This window comes from Watersipora subatra, chromosome 10, assembly GCF_963576615.1.
Source record: "Watersipora subatra chromosome 10, tzWatSuba1.1, whole genome shotgun sequence".
Lineage (NCBI taxonomy): Eukaryota > Metazoa > Bryozoa > Gymnolaemata > Cheilostomatida > Watersiporidae > Watersipora > Watersipora subatra.
This window is the reverse complement of record NC_088717.1, coordinates 39,820,896-39,843,762: the sequence shown is the minus strand read 5'-3', so window position 1 is coordinate 39,843,762 and position 22,867 is coordinate 39,820,896. Positions and strand designations below refer to the sequence as shown.

General features: G+C 36.7%; 1 protein-coding gene across 4 annotated transcripts in view; it reads right to left on the bottom strand.

The window, feature by feature from the left end:
• LOC137405859 (nuclear hormone receptor FTZ-F1 beta-like) overlaps positions 1-22,867 on the bottom strand; it is a 56,286-nt gene that overhangs the window by 19,472 nt on the left and 13,947 nt on the right. For 3 of the 4 annotated variants that reach the window (XR_010979815.1, XM_068092292.1, XM_068092294.1), the window contains exons 4-10: positions 16,112-16,219; positions 14,744-14,902; positions 9,452-9,616; positions 6,148-6,327; positions 4,372-4,562; positions 3,358-3,537; positions 2,507-2,659 (exon numbers count right to left, since the gene is read on the bottom strand). Coding sequence is in view for 3 of the 4 variants with exons in the window: in XM_068092292.1 (XP_067948393.1) it covers positions 2,507-2,659; positions 3,358-3,537; positions 4,372-4,562; positions 6,148-6,327; positions 9,452-9,616; positions 14,744-14,902; positions 16,112-16,219 (1,136 nt within the window). In the remaining variant the exon portion in view is untranslated. The remainder of the gene's footprint in view (positions 1-2,506; positions 2,660-3,357; positions 3,538-4,371; positions 4,563-6,147; positions 6,328-9,451; positions 9,617-14,743; positions 14,903-16,111; positions 16,220-22,867) is intronic. The other variant, XM_068092293.1, reaches the window with a different exon arrangement.

Sequence of the window (22,867 nt, the reverse complement as noted above, 5' to 3'; positions counted from 1 at the left end):
AATTTTTGTTCCTTCATCATCTTTCTACTTTGTACCTACTGCAGCATTCAGTTGATTTTCATGATTATCGTCACTATTTACCGACTGCAAGTTCGTTACAGCCATAATTTTGAAAAGAATAACTTGACCGTGCTGCTCTTGCTGTAAAAAAAGAAAACGATAACCTTTGATTTGATTCTTCTATCCATCTATTATCTTATCTATGATTATTTTTTATGATTAAATTAAGAAACTATTTTTATGATTAATATAACAATCATAATGCATATAATACAAAATAATACTATAACTGTGTATAGAATAAATGATGTAATAATATAATTTGTAGAAAATTCCAAATGATAACCGAGATTGATGATTGATTTAATTGATTCTATTCAATAGCTATAGATAAGAAAACCTGAACAGCGCTAAAGATGTGTCTGAATAGGGAAGCCAAGTGGGAGAACAACAAATCTGAGCTGAACTAGCAAGGGCCAGCAAGATAGCGAAATAATAGATGCGTGTAATTATTTCATGCTAAAACTAATCTACACGTCAGAGGGACTGGTTCAGAATTCTCAGAGCAATGATTGTTAGGCCCAATTTGATTGTTCTATACTTCCAGGGATTAAACCAATTAAAACGCCGTGATTGTTATAGGAGCGCGCATTAGTTGGCTTAATTGACCAATGGCACACAAGTCGATTTCATATGTCATATATTGATGCTAATATGAGGATTACCAAAACACATGTCTTTTGGTAGACCTGTGTTTGGCTGGCTATATTTCAGCTTCTGGTGGGTCAATCTCCTTGATTCTTTTTTTAGAACACCAGTCAACACCTCAAGATAAACAATAAAGCATCATAATATCATACTTTCTCTATTCTTTAACAATTACTAGCATACTTATCTTAATACATAAATCTCCAAGTTTGTATATGTGTCTGTCTGTGTGTGTGTGTGTCTGTGTGTGCGTGTGTGTTTCGGTTTGTCCAGCTATATCTATTAAAATATTGGATTTAAAGCTCGCATCCGGCTGGATTTGATCTCGGAACCTCCCGTTTGCCAGGCAAATATCTTACCAATCATGCTATGCAAGATTGATGGATTCATTGGATGATACATGTCGGTATGTGATTAAAAATACGCATACCGCTCTGCATGACACAACATAATTTTACGCTTGCTTTCACGACTATTATTAGTAAGTACTCAAAGTACATTACTAGCTTAATCAAATTAGCCATTGGCAATGTGCCAGGCTAATAGTAATTGGCAGGCAACTACAATACCGGTCACTGTTTATAAGCTGATTTTTAACCCATGTGCAACGCCGGACATTCTGCTAGTAGATTACTAACAGTAAGCCTGACATTGCTGGGATTTTTTTCATTTTAAATGCAAATTGCTATACTGCTTTCACGACCACATTCCATGAATGTGTTCATTGAGGGTAATTGTCCTTGATGCATACGAGCGCACATTTTTAATTTCTATCAGATAGATTCCAGTGCATTTATATAGAAAACTAAAGTTCTAAGATTGTCAATTGAGCCCGGCGTTGCTTGGAATGGGCCCCACTTAAATAAACTATTTTCACATATAATAAACCACTAATAATGCCTAGCGCTCGGGGATTCTGCTCTTACAAATCCTTCACGCAGGAATTTTCAAGCGTAACGGAACACCGCTATTATTAAAGGAAAGATTATTCTACAAAACCAGGAGGAGGTCAGATTAGCCCAGTTAATAGTGTTGGTATCGTAATCTGGCTGTCATGAGTTCGAGCTCTGTGCCTAGCAATATTTTATGAAAAACTTCAGTTACCGTCGATCTCATTTCTCTTATTATCTAGCTGAACATAGTCGTCTGCTATTACAAGCCATAATATAAAATTATATAGTCTGTTATAAAGTCAAAATTATGATTGGTCGATATGTGTGCGACTGCTTAAGTTACAAGAACATTCATGTGTACAGTCGGCCCCTTTGACAATACAGTCGGCCACTGCTTCTTTGGACTTCACTTCCTCAGATTTTCAATTGCCCAAACAACATCTGGGGGTCCAGACGGTTTGTTCGATGTCGTACTGTACAGGACTCAATTTTTAATGACCAGACATCTTCAATGTCCGGATATGACCAAATCTGAATTAGGCCGAACAAACAAGGATTGTCTGTACATCGGTATCATTATTGTCATGTATTGTGTAACACTAACAAAAATTTAATTACATTCATGATTTTATTGTTATATAATAGCAATTTAATATAAGTTAATTTCAAATATGTTTATATTAGAAGATATAAACATATTTGAAATTAGCCACATGGCCTTCAATCAACAAGGTGAGAATTCACAATTTGATAATATTAACAGGATAGCGGAAAGAAATTGATTCACACATGCCAGTTTTTTGTCACGCATATTTTCGCCAAAAACAAAAACTTTTCCAACTAAAACAAGAGCTAGATGAGAAAAGAAATATAAAATGATCACATGAGTGCGTAGTAAGACCAACCTCCTCGTGTTCCATTTCCCGTGCCTTCTGCAGATCTAGAGTCTTGCCGAAGCTGAGGTTGATAACACCGAAGGAGAACCTCGATCTCCAGATAGCTCCAAGACTAATCAACTCAGCCCAGGAATTTTGTAATAAAAGCACTTGATCCTCGAGCTACAATAAACGCAATAGGCTATGCATGTATGTCCATTTCACAAGTGACTGGAGACCATCATGGACAGTTTAACAACTACTGAGGGTTGATTGACAGGTCTACATATAGCTGAAGCTCAGTGATAGCAAATTTGACAAGTGAAATCCGGTGTAAAACAATACCAGTTAGGAATGCTGGGCTGTTACTTTGAGTGACTTTAAATGAATCTCGGTGCTATGACTAAGACTTGCACTTGTTAAAGATGAACGTACACAAAATTTTACTCAATTTTATCAAAAAGTATCAATATTTTTTGATCATTTGCAATTGTTTGATGTTTGTGATGATCTGACTGTCAGGACGTTTCAACATTAATATCGACAAAACTTGATCACAGACAAAACGCTCAGATGCAAGAGAGTGTGATTATGTCTATCATTGCTTTTTTAGCTATGGGACCGACCGAATACAGATGTGAAGCACTGCAACTTGAATGTAATAGCCGACATCAATAACGAGAGACACAGGCTGCCGCACAACTAGTGATGTTATTTTGGCATGATCTTTCCCTGAGCGTTTTAATCATGATAAAGTTATGTTGATTTTAACGTTGCACGTTACATAATTACTTAGATTAGCCTAGGTGCATGCTGACAATAGCCTGTACCCAAAGCTGTTTCAGAATGGAAAGAAAAAATAATTATCAATATTAGCATACATTAATATCTAAAAAGTTTGGGAGTTGTCTTGCCCACTTGACTATCTGGTGTAGCCTGTGTTCAGTTAAATGCAGCATAGAGTTGAACTTGTCCTGATCATAGGGGGTAAGCTTATCAAGACAGCAGGGGTGAGGATTTGATGATGGTTCTTCATAAAGTTCTTCCAGCGCGTAAACTTCCTGCCAGATCAAGATAAGGTTTTTTTCATTATATCCCGGTGCATGGTGTGGTTTATACAAGTAACAGTGATGCTACACTTTTGTGACACTAAGTAACATAGGTAAACTTTATTAATTTAAATAAACTTGACATGCTGTACACACTTAAAAATAAGTTTTAACCTAACGTTAGTTACACGAAACTTAATTCCAATTTCGGTTTAATGTTTTTAATTTTCTTCCGGCCTAGCTCCTTTTGCCTCAACTTGTGACTTGCTTTCATCTTCACTTTAAGCTGGCTGTGAATCGAATTAAATGAACTGCAATGTGTTCTTATGAGAAGATTTAATTCAACATTTAAAGGTTTCAACATACAAAGCATGTCCTTGAATAATTTAAATTCATATGTAGAAGTAACACGCTAGTTAGTTTTGCAGCCAGTATATAAATGTAGAATACCAAAACAAGCTTAATCTAAAACTAGTTCATACCTAAATACACACAGCCTCACTGCTGAATATGCGAGAAAATGACCAATTTGTCCTAACCAAAGCAAACAATGCGCTCTATAAACAAAAAGTGAGCTAACTTCAGTTTATGTATTGGTGGAGTTATCTGCTCAGTCATTATAAACAACGTCAAACATATTTATGGGAGCATAGGTCAGCTTTGTTCAATGAAGTAACAAAAATTTTGAATTAATAAATCATTATTCACATTAGTTTAAATTTGTGAGTTTCTGCTGCTATGTATACACGGGTATCTACACTCGCTCCTTGTCTCTTCTACAATACCTCGTAGTGACTACACTGTAATAGCAAAAATAATACAGCCTAAAAGCAATGACCATCCAACCTGCATGATCTCAGGTATAATTGGTGAAGGGTAACTTGCAGGAGAGGCTCCTGATAACTCAGGAAATGCTATTCGTTTGATGCCAAATGGAGAGTTGTCAATCATCGCCGTCCTCTTACGCGACTGTTGAAAGGTTAGGTTTGTACCATAGTATTTACTTCTGCCTCCTCTTGACCTGTCCTCTCTTACCCCTGCCACCAGAAAAGGTGCTGATGTGGTAATTACTTACGATAAATGTATCACTCAGCAGAGATACATCTATTAAATATTATTTTGTTACAATAGTTAAACCCGGCATGTAAGATGTCCTATTATGATCAGTGTTGAATTATTGCTAATTGCTCTAGAAACAAGTGCAAATATACATGCAGGTGCTCATGACAGAAAGGTGTAAGTGCTCATGACAGAGAGGTGCAGGTGCTCATGACGGAGACGCATGAAGAGAGAGCGAGATAGTGAGAAGAGAGTGAGAGGAGAGAGATAGAAAAAGATAGAGAGAGATAGACAAAAGCACATATAACCAAGGCTCGGAAATGATAAAACATATTTGGTGATCATCTTGGTACGTGGGTAATGTAATGGCATGGTTGGAGAGAAAATGCAGATGCCTTTTACATACAGTCAAACATGGATAACTCGAACTTCACGGGACCGAGCGAAAGTGTTCGAATAATCAGAGCGTTCAAGTTATCAGAGCACTGTCACAAGTCCATGTATTTACTTATTTATTAGTAGATACATGTACATATACAAACTATAATATATATCAAAAGCACAAATGGCTTGTTTCAAATTAAATGCTTCTAATGTAAAGTTTAAAACGTTTTTATCAAAAAGTATAGAGATTTTTCTATCACTTGAGATTGGTTTGTTGTTTGAGGTGATGTTATTGCCAGGATGTTTTTTAGATTGACATTGGCAAAACTTGATCGTTGTTGAAATGCTCAAAAGAAAAGACATCTTTTTCTTTTGAGCGTTTTACCCACGATCAATTTTGCCGATTTTTCTTGAAGTTTATGCAAAGATTACCTCACTTTACCTTGCTTCCGAAGGGCTAAGCGGATGTTTGGTATAAATCAAATTTCACCAAACCTTTAGAAAAGTCGTTGACAAAAATATTTTGCCGATGGTGGTAATAACGACGCTTATGCATTACGAAAAGTTGAGGTTTACCGCTATGGCTTGGAATAAAGTGATTTTCTAAAGCGATAACAACCGTTTCGGTAGCTGTTAGACAAAAAAAACAGTTCGAGTTAACAGTGTTGAGTTCGAGTTATCTATAGCAATTTATCATTACGTGGGAACGGACCAAAGAAACCGTTCAAGTTAACCATGTGTTCGAGCTATCCATGAGCGAGTTATCCATGTTTGACTGTATAAACAGTAATTGTTCGATCGCATGGAATCGAGATTGGCCTTCAGCTAGCTAAATATGCTGAATATACATGAGGCCATAGGAGTGAAATTACATCAATAATATACCTGTAAGTTCTTGCTCTAATAACCTCTACACGTATTGAAAAAATATTCACAAGAAGGCTGACAGCCAACTAAACCTTTAAATGGACTTCCAACAGAAAAAATTTCAAATGTGAGGCTGGCTACTCGTTCAGTATATGTTTGTATATACATATAGTATACATGCACGCCCAATTACAAATCACAAAACCACAAAAGTGCCTTCAAAAATCAATAAAAAATGAAAATACATTCATGTCTGATGCAAAGAAAAACTAGACAGAGCAACCTGACATCTGATTGGCACTAGGATGCTACCTTCTATTTTCATGCCGACGTCACAGCATTTCTGGAAGCGACAAGCAGCACACTTCTTCCTATTGGCTAGAGAAATGTCACACGTTCCACCTCGATGACATGTGTGTGCTTTCTTATTCTGTACGGTACGCTTGAAGAAGCCCTTACAAGACTCACAGGTTTGGACGGCATAATGAAAACCTGTAAAGATGAATGGATGAGAAGAGCTCAAACCGCATAAGAAAATATGAGCTAATTCTATGTAATAAACACTAAGCCATGGGTGCCAGACAAATAACAACTGTCGTGCAGATGTCCTAACTCCGAAAGAGTCACCACTTTGGTTTGAACTGCGGGTAAAGGTTTAGCATGTAAGTCAATCAAGCCGCATTCATTTCTGGCATTACAATGCGATCTTTTAGACTTTTTAAATGAATAATAAAAATATGGATCGACCTTTGTTTGTATAGTCGATAGGCAACTAAAGGCTGGTTCACACTACAGTAATACTTCAACTTACGAGCTTAATGCGTTCCTAGACTGAGCTCGCATGTCAATTTACTCGCATGTTGGTGCAATTTATTTATATATAGAACAGTTAAATATATATTGATTGGTTTCCATACTCTAAAAAAATGCAAATAAAACACTCAAAACAAGATATTGTAACAGAAAGAACATGTTGGTTATTGTCCCAACTTACAACATGCTTTTAAAAAGCAACCAATAAAAAATAATGCAAGGAAGTGTGATTAATTAAAATGTAAAATTAAATACATACAATAGCAGATAACGCTAGCATTTGCCAGGGAGGGATAGATAAGTTATTCTTCATTACAACAGTTGACTTTGATAAATTTGGATTTTATCAAGTCTTAAAAGACAAACTTAGAAGCAAACCTAAAAGCAAGCTTTCATTTTTAACTTGACGTAGGGCCTAATTCAAATTTCTTCGGCATTCATAGTGTTAGTTTTCTCGCTGGTTAGCCATAGATATAGTAAACCTATACTATATCTATGTGGGTTTACTATATCTATGTGGGTTTACTATATCTATGTGGTTAGCTAATTTTTCCTTTGCTTCGCTCTCACAACCAGCCAGCCGTTTTAAGAGAAACCTATCTATGGACATCTGCCTTTGTCGCCCTTCCAACATGTTGCGATTAGGACGAACACAGGTGTCGTCACAAAGGGTTAATGCACGACCACTGGCCAACTTGTCCGAATGTCTATTTTTTATAGTCTTGATAGATAGCACCGGCCTTTTCACATAGCACCGTTTCAGTTACGCTGTTACCGGCCAATTGTTTGTCTTTTATCCAAAGCCTGAGCAATCTCTCCATCAGCGGTCGTGAAGATCGCTGCGCCGTTTAGAAACTATGGTTAGTCCTGTTGCAAACTAAATGCCTGAATATAATCCTTCTGTTTGATAATTGTGGATGTATTTCTGTCATATTGCTGAGCTAGCTCAATCACGCATACACATTTCGCATATTTTTCAATAATTTTCCGTTTAATATCAATTGTTATCATTTGTTTTTTCTTTGCATTATCTTTCATTTTACTGGCAAACTTTCGGTCTACGCACAGTACTTTTAATCCACATAATTCTGCACTGAAAATCGCGCACAAAAAACACAGTACAAAAGTAAAACCTGAGCAGTTGCAAAATACAGAGTGATGCTGTTCCCATAAAACACCTCCGACACACTTGGCAACTGACTCACGTGCTGGTATCTCAAACATGGCTCATATGTCAGTGCTATAACTTGCTTAAAAGCTGGCTCGTATCTCAAGTTTCTCGTACATTGGGGCACTCGTAAGTTGATGTATTACTGTATACCGCTGTATGTCGGCGCTGTCCTATTGACGATTATTTGTCGACTATGTGCGCCGTAAACCGACAGCGTCGTTGAGGCGACGCGGATAAGTCAGGAAAGATTGCAGATGTCACAATTTTCCCAAAGCTCGCCAAGCATCCACAACAGCCTATGCAATGTTTCGACGATGATGATTGGCTGCGCAGATTGCTCGAGCTATACTTTCTTTCCTTGACGGTTGCTGTGGGACTAGTATTTCAACATTTCAGCGACCATATTGTATGATAAGAATGCTACGTGGTGTGGGACACTATGTGATGAACAGGTCTGTAGTGTGCCATTCAACATTATTCGCTTTCAGAGTGAAAACCTATACAAAGGAGTACTTGCACACACAAGCACTACTGTCATTAGTAATGCCAGCCTGACGAGTCATACCCAATGCACTGAGCTCATGATAGAGAATTGAAGGAGTGACCTTATAAATAGGTGATGCTACTGTTTTGGACATAATAAACTGATTATGAGGTCTTCACCCTCATAAACTCTGTTTTTCAAGGTCAAATTATTTAGCAACACAAACACAATTGCTACAAGACATGCTCAGGACCGGCCAGCTACCTATCCCTGGCAGTTCGCCAAATAAGAAAACCTTACATAATACAGAGCCACTAATAAAATTAGATAAATGACAGAGAACTACTTTTATTGTAAATGCAGGTATGTTTTTTATCACGATAACATATTTTCACAATTTTTTCAATGGCTGGAGACTTCGTCATGCGACTATGATTATTAAAGGTCTTGAATGAATCGTCAGTCATGAGTCATGAATGATGCTCATCCGTTGACAAATTCAACTGGCCCGAGCAGTCAGTTACAAGGAATCAGCCAGAAGTACTCAATTGAGATACTTTCCTTGAATGCAGCTTGTGAGCAAAACAAAGAAAGCAGGAGTCCTAAACAATTAAAACAAGTCTGTCCTCAACCAACTAGTAAATTTTCCATTACTGCCCATTACAGACATGAGCTATTCGAATGTTTGCTTAGAAAGAAAGCACAATTTGAGTTAATTGATGTGATGACAGCCTGGTTTAGTCATGCTCTCTGTTTATAGCTATTCTGTTAAGCCTGGTTCCCATATCGATTGCAGGACTCTTGTGGTAACTTGCGCAGCAAAACGCTTGAGACGCTAGGCTCGGCTAGGCTCGGCTAAGCCCGGCGGCATCTGTTCACATATAGGATGCATCACTAAAGATAATCGCCTAATCAAATAAAATGTTCGCTCGCCATGTCGTTTCTATAATGGTGACTTCACCTGTACAGCGCATTTTGAGAAGGTTTTGCCTGCGGCCTTTCACAAAATTTGAACAGCGCTAAACTATTGCGTCGCCGCTGGCAACTGCCGGCGTGTAGGTTCCCATTTCACCGCTAATAGCCTGCGGTGCTGTCGCCAGTGCTTTGCGACGTATTTGTGAACCAGGCTTTATAGTAAGTACACTTACCAGTAACGGCATCTCCACAGATAGGGCATAGCTTCATGTCTGTTTTGTCGACTTTTGACGAAATATCCCTTATTGTATTCACTACAGATTTAACTATGGCATTTACGTCTTCGTTCTCTTTATCCCCTAGAGCCATCTCAGGAACCACAGCCATGCCTGAATCTCCTATAATCAGATATTTTATGGGCCAGCTGAGATTGAATACAAATTGAAATGAGAAAGAGAGCCGATAATAGATTAAAGACCTTAAAGTTGGGCGCCGATCTGCATTTCATTGCTTACAGCTGACATTTTCCTGTTAGCTAAGCTAAGCTGAGTTGATATTACAAAGCGCAATGAAGTCAAACTCAGTTGATGCCTACAATGAATACAGCCTCAAACGAATACAGCATCACCCTACAACCAAAGCGCACAAAAGGAGTTGCAGTATTATTGCCACCATACAAACAACTGATGCAATAACTAAATCACTTACTCAAAAGTAATGCGAGTTCAAAGAGGAAACCATTTCAAATATAAAACCCAAAAATTTTAAAAACCAAATCTTGAGGCCTTGATTCAAGTCTTAAAGCAAACACACATATATATATATATATATATATATATATATATATATATATATATATATATAGGAATGTCCAAAGATTGAAGTTTTGCTCATTTGTTTTTTCTCCATCGACGTTTTTGCCAAAGCATGCGCAACAACACTAGCATTAGTCTGCACTTTCTGCAGTCTCTCAGGGGCTTGCTGTTTGCTCCAACTTTCGCATCTAGAACATATCTGCAATACCAGCCAACATCAAATCAGATTACTTAAAAAAATTTTGTAACGACTACTGCAATCATCCCTGCATATTTTGTCGAATTATTAACAAATAGTCATCTATTAATCATAGTCTGGTGTGAATCATAAAAAACTTACCAAAAAACCTGTAATTGAACGCCACCTTTATTTGAACGCCACTTCTAATCAAGCGCCACTCTAAGGAAAAGGTTAAAAAATAGAGAATCATGGCATTCAAATAAGGGTTTTACGGCATTTGTAAGAAAAAGGGTGGAGATGGTGCCTGACCACATTAAATTAATTTGAAATACATCAGCAGTAGGTAGGCGTACGCTTCCATAAATGTCATTAAAACATAGCCTGAGGCCTTTTCAAAATGTAATGTTTGCAGACTACCATAACCTATTGCTTTATGTTACTGCAGACATATTCAGTGAATGCTAATAAGTTGATTTACCTACGAGTCACCCAATAGAATCACGACTGTGTCAGGAATGCATAGTCTCCATAGAGTGCATACACCCAATCAATGACAGATATTCAATATACCAGAGCAGAGTACACACCGGGAATCTCAAAACATTCCATGAGCATTTTTATTTTGATTCAAACAGATTCTCTCAAAATCTATTGCAATACAATAAAACAAACTAGTATAGAAATTATTTTGGAAATCTTACACAGCATATAAGTTCAGAGCCATGCTTTTCAACTCATTTACGACTAAAATTATTGAAGATATTTTTATTCTGAAAACTGGAACCTAAAGAACTATAAATATGTAGACTGTCCAGTACTTGCAGTGTAAAAAACAATGTCAACCAATGCGATGTTATTTCATAGCAAAGTTAAAACAAAAAGCATTTGTGTCTTCTTAAGGTGTCAAACCAAACAAATCAGTGCTAATTCGCTGATGCATTGTTTCTTCGATAGTAAGGTGATAGTGTTTTAATTATGCGTAGGCCTAACTTGAGAAAAGTTGTGCAATTAAAACTTTAAATATTTGTAATGACCAAAACAAACATTCTACAATGCATTTACTTTTAATTGTTTTCCGACACCAAACATTAATACCAAGTAGCATTTTAAAAAGCTAGTCAGTTAACTAATATAATGCATGAGTAAACCATTTTTTATTTAAAAAATTCTGATGCTAAAAGAATATTTGTTTATTTCAATTATAAAAAGAAAAGGTCCCAACTTGAGAAAGAGTGCTAATGACAGCCAAACCTTTGCTAAGGTATGTTTCAACATAGGAACTTTCCAACATAAAATGCTGGAAATATTTGACTTTGAATCATAAATATTTCCATTGTACAGCATTCAAAATTTACCAAAGCATCACAATTTTGAAAGTGAAAAAGACTAGCACAAATTTTAAAAAATAGACAAAATATATAACATAATATATAAGATGTATATACATGTGAGATGAATCAGCTCAAATGGGAATTGTGTACCTCTACCTCTAGACTTTGTGTCACCATGCCCAAACCTCCATTCAATCTCTCTCACGTCAACTAACAAAAAGCCTTTTTTATTGATTACTACTTTAATAGGTATGTTAAATATACTTTATGCTTTTACATAATGTTTCATGCATTTGCGTTTATACGTGTAAAAATCTGTAGTATTTATTGAGTTATCATAAATTTGTGGAGAGAGGCAAATTTTAAATTGTAATGGATTTTTATAGTAAAATTACTCCAACCCCTGCAATTTCACTGTGTAGAGATTGACTGTATGCGTACAGCTAGTGGAATTCCGGAGCAACTAGGAATCATTCGATATAAATCGTGGACTTAATCTTGCAACAGGCATCTGTCATCAAAATCTCATCACTTAACGACTGACCTCTGCCAAGAACAGCTGCCTGACATGTGTATAGTGGCTGATCGCGGCCATTTAGAAACTTCATAATCTCGACCTGAGAATTATTACATCTCGCTCGAGATGTTTATAATCTCGAGTAGAGAACACGCGAATCCCGGGTCGACATCTACCCGACATCGCGTAGATGTCGTTCTTTCTTAAAGGTTGACTTAATGTTTACATTTTAAAGGTTGACTTACAACAAAATTCACATTACAGTTATTTGGTATCAAAAGATTCATCATGTCTTACTCTGCTGTGTTGTAGGTGCAAAGTAGTTGGAAATGTGATTACAAGCTCTTAAAAGCTCAAAAACGAACAGTTGATCGCAGCCATCACGATACCGCCGTAGATCGGAATCAGCTTATTTCTCTGACGTAGTCATCACATTTGGTTATTGTTTTGTCACGTGATGTTCTCACGTAAATTGAAAGGCCAATAAAAAGCTCAATATAAAACTTCTCGTAGCACTAGTTTATGACAAACACTTCGGGTTTTACCGAATACCCCGTATCAAATATAGATGCTCGCTAGTTTACAGTTTTGTTTCGGCTTGGTCTCATCGTCTAGTCGTCATCTGATCATGTGACCCATACTTCGCGAATAATTTCTGCAGCATTTCTCAATTATCACAGGTGACCAAAAGGCTCGTCATGTTTATCAGACAATAATATGTACTCCTTCGAGCTAAGGTTAAAAAATTAAACGAATTTTCACGGTAGGTTATAGGATATCAGCGCTGAAAGTGACAGCATTACAATGAAGATAAAATAGACGCGTAAGAACAATAGACATGGTTTTATTGAAAGCGTGAAGCATATTTGTGAAATTATTTCGACGAATGAGGTTGCGTGAAAGTGTAAACAGGAGCACATCGTGTTCAACTACGTCCCATTTGAGCCTTTTGGAACGAGATTCCAACCTACGGCGGTCTAGTGATGGCTGCGGTTAACTGTTCGTTTTTGAGTTTTCAAGATCTTGTATTCGCATTTCCACATATTTTGCATCTACAACACAGCAGAGTAAGACATGGTGAATCTTTTGATATTAAATAACTGTAATGTGAATTTTGTTGCAAGTCAACCTTTAAAATTCGCGTGTTCTCGACCCGCGATTATGAACATCTCGGGCGAGATGTAATAATTCTCAGGTCGAGATTATGAAGTTTCTAAATGGCCGCGATCAGCCACCATACACGTGTACACAAAAACTCCAACAGCAGTAATATCTAGTTTTCAGACTACTCAGTGTGCCACAATTTATAATAGTCCTAGCCTCACAAGAAACATTACGCAGACATTGCCTTATGACATTTTATGCCTTATCACAATGAAATATGCGTTTGTTTCAATCTACTTATAAAATTTGATAAACTGATATTGTCTGAACTTAGCAAATCATCACTGCTGGGTAGGCTCAAACACATTAAAAAGCGCTGTTATATTTGACAATTTTTTTTAAATTTGAGAAAAAAAGGGTTCTCTTTTTTACGATATGGTTAAAACTTTCACCACTGTGAAATCATACTACACCTGCTGTACACGCTGCACCAGCTGAGCCTCAACATCTGCTTACTCTTCATCCACGTCTTACATAATTAACTGATTTAAACTGATCTCTTTTTATCTCCAACACTCGTGTCACTTGCACCACTTTGTATCATCTATTAGCCTTTCTCAAGCAGCTTTCACCACAGAACTCGCATTACGAGACAGAGTTTGACCAACTTAGTACTAGTGCACATATATCTATAGACCCTACTTATCGCTGGCAGTGCCAGATGTACATACAGGAAGTTAATGGTACTAAAAATGTTACAAAATCAGAAAGCTAAGTGAAATGGAAGCTTGGATCCTCTCATTCTACACATGAAATGCCCTTACAATAAAGTGAAAACAGAGACCATACACAGAATTTCAGTTGGTCTGATCAAAAAGTTTTGGTATTTCTCTGTCATTTGCAATTGTTTTTAAAGTAATCTGACTGCCAGGATGTTTCAAGATTAAAATCAACAAAATTTGATCGCAGTTAAAACACTCAGATCAAGCGAAAGTGCAATTATGACGTCAACAGCTGCAAAGAAACCGACTGTGTAGAGACACGTAACACTGCAACTCGAAGCAATAGTCGATATCAACTATAGCAACGATAGCAACCAGTGATATCATTTCGCAGTGACGACATTTTGCACATATTGTTCTTCTGTTGTCATGTGTCGTCGATTTTAATCGCAAAACATCCTGGCAGTCAAATTACCTCAAACATAAAAACAATTGCAAATGGTAGAAAATACCGATAATCTCTTCTAAAGTCCCCTAAAACTTTGTGTACATTCAACCATCTTTGAGCAATGATCCTTAGGCTATAACTGTATTTTCTTATATAATTGCTAATTGGTATTCGTGCAATTCGTGCAAGTATTTATCTGCTTTTTGGAAATCCACGATAGTAGGAGGGCCAAATATTGATAGGAATGACTAAAGAACAAAAGTGGACAACTTCTAATTCATACGACACAAATCACATATATTAGTCTAAAAAAAAGGATGTTAAGGTGCAAATCATCATGAAGACCTTAGCAATTCCAAATTCTCTTATTACCAGCGAGTAAGCCTGGAAGATACCTTCACACTCACCGATTTCCTCTCGCTCATTGTTGGGTGTCACAGTTCCCTGAAAGACCACTTCGCCGCTTGTGCTCTCCATTTGCACCACAACACGAATACCTAGCTTCTGCCTTAGTTGGTGTATGATGGCCTCCTGATTGGCAGAGTCCCCAAAGCTATCACTTATCACTGCAAATATCATGAATGGACTTGTATCACACCATGGCAAAGAAACACTCGCACACAGTTACTAGAGGCCTAATTTATGAAAACTCTAAAATGCTTGAGCATGTCTTACTTCCCTAACTCTCACGACAGACAAGTCAATAAAAAGCTAATGAGAGATGACCCTTGCAAACTGTTGATGTCGTCCATTGTGTATAATTGTCGTAAGGAAGTACTCCTACAAAGGCTGCCAGGCACTTGATGCAAATGCTGTAGTTATGCGGACCACTCAAGACTACTCATCGGAGTCTGCCTCGCCATCGGAGTCGTGAAAAGAAAATCTTTCCGGAATGCTCCTAGAATGCTCCAAAGCATCTAGCGGTCAGCGTAATATAGCAGTCATCCCACTAGCGGGCCATGCCATGGGAGAGAGGAGGAGTAGTCGTTGATCCTTGCCCTTTAATGTGATGATGGCACCACTCCAGTTTTTGTTTGTTAAGTTTATTAAGACTTGATTTCTTGTAGCCATAATTAAAAATAATGGAAGACTCATTAAGGTGGACAACCAGCCAAGGAATATCCATTCGCAATGATTGGCTTTAGTAATAAAAATAGCTCTGTCATTCAAAATGTTCGGTTGAAATTGAAAAGTGGCCCACAGCCTCCTTTTCATCATTAGTGGCTCAGGCAGGGTTCTCTAATTGGCACACTCATGTACTCTTTGTGCAGATAGTTTAGTGATAGTGGTAGAGCTATTTTCACCACCAACATCTGCCATTGCTGGTCAACAAGCCATAGCCTGCTTCCCATCAAAGTAAACCGGCATCGTTCTTTTTACAATTTGTCATACGACAACATAGGAAATAAAAATAGCATGCAAATGTCAACAAATCTGTTTTTAAATTCAACGAGCTAGTTCAAACATGGGATTTCTCCTCACGTGGTTTCTACTGACGGCTCCCACTTTCGACCCGACTTAATGCCAGGCATGCGGGCTACACTAGGAGAAGACGAAACACTAATTTCAGATGATACATCCATAACTACTATTGCAGTTTTCCTAGATCTAGTCTCACACCAGCACCTAAATGTGAGAGATGAAGAGTTTATACGACGAGGATTTACGTGTTTGCAATTAATTGGCTAACAAATGGAGCTGTCTAGGCTTGATATTGCCAAGAACAACACCGAGTGGCACTGCGGAATAAAGCTTGTCACACTAGTGAAATGTACCTTTAATGACCAGTCGGCCATCTTTGTTTGGCGAAGTAGTGGCCATTAGTGGTGAAGATTCTTCCTCTTCATTGCTCAGCTCTGCATTGGCGGTCTCCTCAGTCGACCCTAGGACAAGAGTATTTAGTATTGTAAACTACAGGGCAGCTACTTGACCTAACTAAATTACTCCTAACATGCATGCGAAGTGAAACAGTTCTAGGCAAGAGGAGAGAACGTAGAAAGCTTGTAGCAAGCGTGCTTAATATTTGAAAGCCTGGGCTCAAAATAATTCAGGGAGTGGTTTTCCCACCTGATCCTACGCCTGAGTAAACTCGACTTTGTAGTTTCACTTTGTTTTTTTTGCACTTTCAGTTTACTTAGGATTACAAAACTTTGTCACTTTGTTCAGTGTGTTTCTATGCTTTGAATTATGTTTTAATGTGCTATGTGTGGTATGTTTTTAGTATATTTCAAAAGGGTCAAATTGATTGGACTATTAGTTATTGAGATATCGCCGAAATACCGACAGCTCTTCTAACCAAGTGAGAAATGAAAAATGGCTGCCACCAGAATATTAGTTTCTAATGACACGCTGAGTGAAATTCTCAGTAATCAAGGCTCAAAGACAGTCAAAACTAAAAAGCTTCTCCCCAGCAAAAGAGCTTAACACAAAAACTTTGTTTTGCAACTCACAAGAAATATACACACTCTATCCCACTCTATTACATCTAGAGTGTGGTAGATGCACACTATCAGGTGTGCATCCACCAATGTTTCTTCGGTTACCTCTAAAGTCTAAAACATCAAAATCTTAGAATGGGTGTAAGAAAACTATACACTATATTTGATTTTTGTCTTTGTGCTGAGCTCTACAAGCTTGGAGCTTCAAGATAATATTCCGTTCAAAAGGAGTTGTGCTATCCTAAATGTGCTTACATCGTAAATTGAAAGTTGTTACTACGGTCTGGGATCAGGAGACTTGCTTGCGACTAAAAGGTAAAAACTTCGCAGTGTTAGTGTAAACTTTATCTCTTGATGAATAATAAAAAGACACTTACAATTGTGATAGCACATTCAGTATACAGTCGTACCGTACCAAAAATCTTCTTATGCAATTTCCAGGTTATGAAACGCTTCTTTGGAGAAGAATTACCTTTTGTTACAAAGGTTGTTTCAGGATACACAAAGCAAAATTTTTAAAATGCAGTAAAACCTTTACAAACGACCCAAATACGAAATTTCTAGTGATGAAATGTCTTTTCTTAAAAATGTTGCTCCGAATAATGAAAGATACTTCAGGAAAGTTGAAAATTTGAAAAATTGCCTGCTGGCTGTTTAAGCGGATGGTAGTTTGAATGTGGCGTCCTGAGCTGCGATGCATTGGCTGACGCAAAGAATTTCTTTTCTTCCTCGTCAGCCAACTCCTAAGATAAACAAACATACCACTCATAGTTTTTATTCGTTATTCCTCTGTTCTTGTTTCTTCCCATGTGTACTGTTTCTATTTATTATGCAGTAATTTAATTGGAATATTTCTTTGTTACAAGGTTTAAACATTCCATATACATGTATATAATTTATACAAATGTTATGTCCAAGTTTCGTGGGGACTTGCAATGAATTACGGCATTATAGGAAAAAATGTGTTCCTGTTTACAAAATTCTCTGCTTATAAAACAGCTTCCGGAACAAATTAAATTAGTAAGTAGAGATTCTACTGTACCTACATTTCAATCTGAGGGGCACCAAACTTTTCTATTTGAAGACTTTTACGGTATCACTGGATGCAAGCGAGAAGAAACAGATAAAAATATTTTAATGCATTTTAATGGTATTCAAACGTTAAAATGATTGTAAAACAAAATATAAATGTACCTAGATAGCAAAACTTGTGCTATGTCAATACTTTTTAAATTTAGAAACATGTACTACAGTTAAATGTAAATTTTCCTTCTTTGAATCTTTACCTGATTTTATATTAAATACAAGATTTGGTTTAAAAAATGTATACTGGAACTGGACTATGATTTTATTCTAAGTTAAAGTTGGCCTTGAAAAGCTGACGGCATGCCACCTAACGAATGACAACTCAGAATAAACAATAACTATAAGGCATCACTAGCCTATTAAGACAGAATAATTAGGCCCTATAAGAGCCAAGAGAGTATACATAATTATACGATGTTATTAAAACACTGGGGTAACCTTTGACCTTATCATGATTAAGAAAAAAACACAATTATTCACTAAAATGTTTTAATGTTATTAAAAAGACACTCGCAATCCCACTGGATAGATGCATGTAAAATATCAAGGAATAACCATAGTCAACAAACAAACATAATGTCCAAGATTGACGTCAAAAATTCTGCAACTCGATTGCATATGGATCATGCCATACATGTTAGTCACCCAAAAACATTACTAAACCTAATTTGATAGATATATGATACATATGATAAGATCTATGTAAATGAGCTTTTTCTTAGTGACCCGAGTGTGATGAAGTAACGTAGTGATGCAATAGATGGGCTGTCACAAAGGTCAGGGATGCACCAGCTATGGCAAATCAGAGTGGAAATAAAGCTCAAGACTTATGAAACGCACTAGATACATTCATCTATTTGTTTTACAAAATAACATAATAAACTGATAAACATAATAAATACTCTATCTACTTTATACATTAAATGTGAAGATATTGAAAATATATCTGTTACAATTGATCTGCAGATCAGCCCTTTATGCAAAACTATCCAACGCAATCAATAATTTTTGCACCTGTACCTAACCAGAATTGTTCAATTTTAGCATCAACAACAGAAGTGCTGGGAACTAATGAGTGATGCTAACACGCAGTTTCCATGACCGCATTTTCGACACCCACACATGTGAAAAGGTGAAATGCTAATAAATGTGTTAAATCTACATGCACACATCTTAAAGGTTGACTCGCAACAAAAATCACATTACAGTTATTTGGTATCAAAAGATTCACCATGTCTTACTCTGCTGCGTTGTAAGTGTCAAATATGTGAAAATATGATTACAAGCTCTTAAAAGCTCAAAAACGAACATTTAATCGCAGCCATCACGAAAATGCATCGGTCTTAGTTTGACAAGCGCTTAATCTATACGCCATTTCCACTACACTGCCTATTTTCCGTCTTCGGCGTAAATGCAAGTGGCAACAAAATCCTCTTTTTATTGATTAACACTCTATTCAGGTTCTTACATATATACATATACTTTTGCTTTTAACAATTAGTTTTTACAGTTTTATAAAATGTCCATACAATTCATGCTATATGTAATTACCTGTTGCATTTATCATTAAACTTGTTAGAATGAGTTGAATGAACTACTATGTGCTTTTTGTAAAAACTTCTGCATCAATAAGTGGCAAATTCAATAAACGCAGTCAATATCGAAAAAATTAGACTTTTATGTGTTGGCTTGACTGTATTTGCATTTAAAAAAAATTATATTCTTGACATTATTTTAAAGAGCCCCTCATTCTAGCAACTAATAATCGCTACTGTATACCAAAAGCACATGCTGAAGTCAACCTCGATTTCCTATGGCCGGCAAACTGTTCAGATAACTTTGCATGTAGTCAATAACATGATTGATTGCAGCTAAAAATAAATTATCTACAAATTACAATTATGATAACATTAGGACAACCTTGACCAGCTAGTTTTAACAGATTTGAGAAGTTCATCTGAAGAAAACACTTGACAGATTTTTATAAGTCGGCATAGAGTTCAAAGTGGATTTTTATAGGTCGGCATAGAGTTCAAAGTGGATTTTTCAGTTATGCACAATGTCTAAAAAAAATTATTGCGCTGTTGGAATTCCTCATGTCAAACGGTGCTGTGCATTTGCAGATGGCATGGCAGACCACCTGTGAAACCTCCTTCAAGTTCTATATTGAATATTCTCACTTGTACAGTTTGCAATGAGTTAGGTATGAATATGGATGTTTCATATTAATGTTTCACCTCATCTTTCTGGTGTTTTCACTTAAAGAAATTATTTTTAATATAAATAACACTATACTTGTCCTACGTATACAAATATAGAGGACGGGATCTATTTTTTATTGTACACGTATTTATAGATACTATCTTAGGCCTCTGTTCAGAGATAGATGCTGCAACTTGGCTACATAATGCTTGCCCTCGGAAATATATGTCTGCTCTCACAGCTTAGAATAATACGCTCTGGTGTCTCTCAACACCTGGGGTGTTGATAAGTGTTGATACTAACAATACTTGTTGTATTGTAAAATATACGATCCCAAAACATGCGCTGACTTCAACGAGCCCCTTTTCTTGTTACACTCTGGTTTCTTGGCATATTTCCATGAGAATTTATGAATTCTTCAGACAGAGTTGCTTCAACAACTGAAAAATCTATTTGCCACATCTATGAAATGTTTCCAAAGGTTCTATGAGTGCCACATTGGTAATCTATTAAACATTATGTCCAATTTCAATCTACGAATGTATGGCCTAGGTCATGGTAATTGAGTTTTTACAATACCGAATCCCTTGAGTCCAATCCCTTCCACACAAGATTACTTCTGAAAAAGATTCCTTCAGATGAATTAAGAATTATATTCGAAAGGGGTTTTTCTATTCTAGGGAAAGATGTTGCATGGATGGATGCTATTAGTGGACGAATTTCAGCATACAAATGTATCCAAATAGAAACTGGCTGTTACTATAACGCCTGCAGTTACAGCGAATGCCAGTGATTCACAAAGAATATGTTTTCTTAACTTATTGATGTCTGTTGACTAGACAGCACAAGCCAATGCAAACAATTCAATCCTGCGAGTCAATGCGAAATGTTAAACCCTGAGACTGAACAAAACAATTGAAGTCAATTCTGTCAAATGTCAATCGAGCAGCAAAGCTAATCAACTGGGGACAGAATAGCATTAATTGTACTCTCTGTTCCATTTCCTGCGTTATACTATAATTCATGGCTAACATCTCGTCACGGCTAATCATGTTCCTTGGCCTGTCACTGCACCTACAGCATGTCTCCTGCAGAATTTACGATACAAATTTATGCCAAAACAAAGCTGAGAGACCGAAATTGCCAAGACCAGCTGACAATCAGCATTTTCCAGTCAAGTAAAACGCTGACAGAAAATCATACTGTTGTGGTCAAGCCTTTGTCTAGGATTCCAGAGTTTTTAGCATTGAGAGCTAAAAATGAACTTACACAAAATATTAGTACATGTTTTCGAAACATATCGGTAGTTTTCTATCACCCGCGATTATTTTTGATGTTTGAGGTGATGTGACTGCCAGGATGTTTCAAGATTAAAATCTACGCAACTTGATTGCGGTTGAAACACGGAGATCAAGTGAAGGTGCAATTATGACATCTATAGTTGCAAAGAGAATGAAGACACGTAACGCTGAAAATAGCACGCGATAGCTGATATCAACTATGCCAATGATAGCAACTACTGACGCCTTTCACACGTATTTCTCTTATGAGGGTTTTAATCGTGATCAAGTTTTGTCGATTTTAATCTTGTAACATCCTGGCCGTCAGATCACCTCAAACATCAACAATTAATTACAAATAATAGAGAAATGTCGATACTTTCTGATAAAATCTACTAATATTTTGCATAAGTTCATATTTAAGGAGTTGTATTAGGTCAATGTCGGGTACTGACGTGTTTAAAACCATCTACCAATAACCTGGTGTTAGCATCAGCGTACTTGAGTTTACTGCTCAGCAGCTAACTCTATTAGTGACGAGTACAACTGTTACATTTTAGACGGTTACTAAAACTGATTAGGCTGCGACCACGCACACAAGTGAAAATAGACTAAAGATTGTTAAAAATAACCTGAAAACCCATTATTGGCCAATAAGAAGCCAGATGGAGAACTATTGAAAAGAATGGAGTCATAGGAAGTATAGTGAAGAAAATGTCGGCCTGCCTAGTAAAGTGCCATTGCTGAATATCATTAGCTCTAAATATTGACCTCTATAGCCATTCATTAAAAGGTCAAGCATCGCAAGGCCATAGTGGTGCATAGTAGTACTCCAACATTCAGTAAACTCATGATATAGTACACATATATGAAGTAACCCTCGAGAGAGCCCATTTATTATTGCTGTTTTTAAGAATGAGCACATTGTCTAACCTAAAATAGCTTGAGTCGCTGCTTAGGCTAGCTTCAACAACAGAGTATTTATATGTAATGCATTCATATAGGTTTTTCAACTAAGCATGGTAACCTTTTATGAATTTTACTACAATTTCACCCCTGCTAACACACAAAAAAACTTTGGTTTAGCAAAAGAGTTTTTTCTAACCAAGTTTTGGGTGACGAAATAGCGGACAGATAGATGATCAAAAATGTATTAACCAGATTTTTCAAAATAATCTCATTGTATTAAGTCAAACATGAAATTTTTGCATTTGATATAATGCACAGTTTAAACTAAACATTAAATTAATTTGCAGTTTATGAGAATTAAAGCTAGAATGTTCATGGCTGTGTATATGACGAAATAGATAAGACTGGGTGATCTGAGAACTCGTGTCATGTCATTCTATTTGTGTGAGCCTTAGATTTAGACACAGATAAGCCAGCCATTGAGCTTGATAAAAATGTTTTTTTTTTAATTTGACTGAGTACATCCAGTATATGACATGTATAACATCATATACAACAACCTGGTAAAGAAATGCTGTTGTGTAAAAAATCAACACTGCAAGCAGTTGATCAGAAC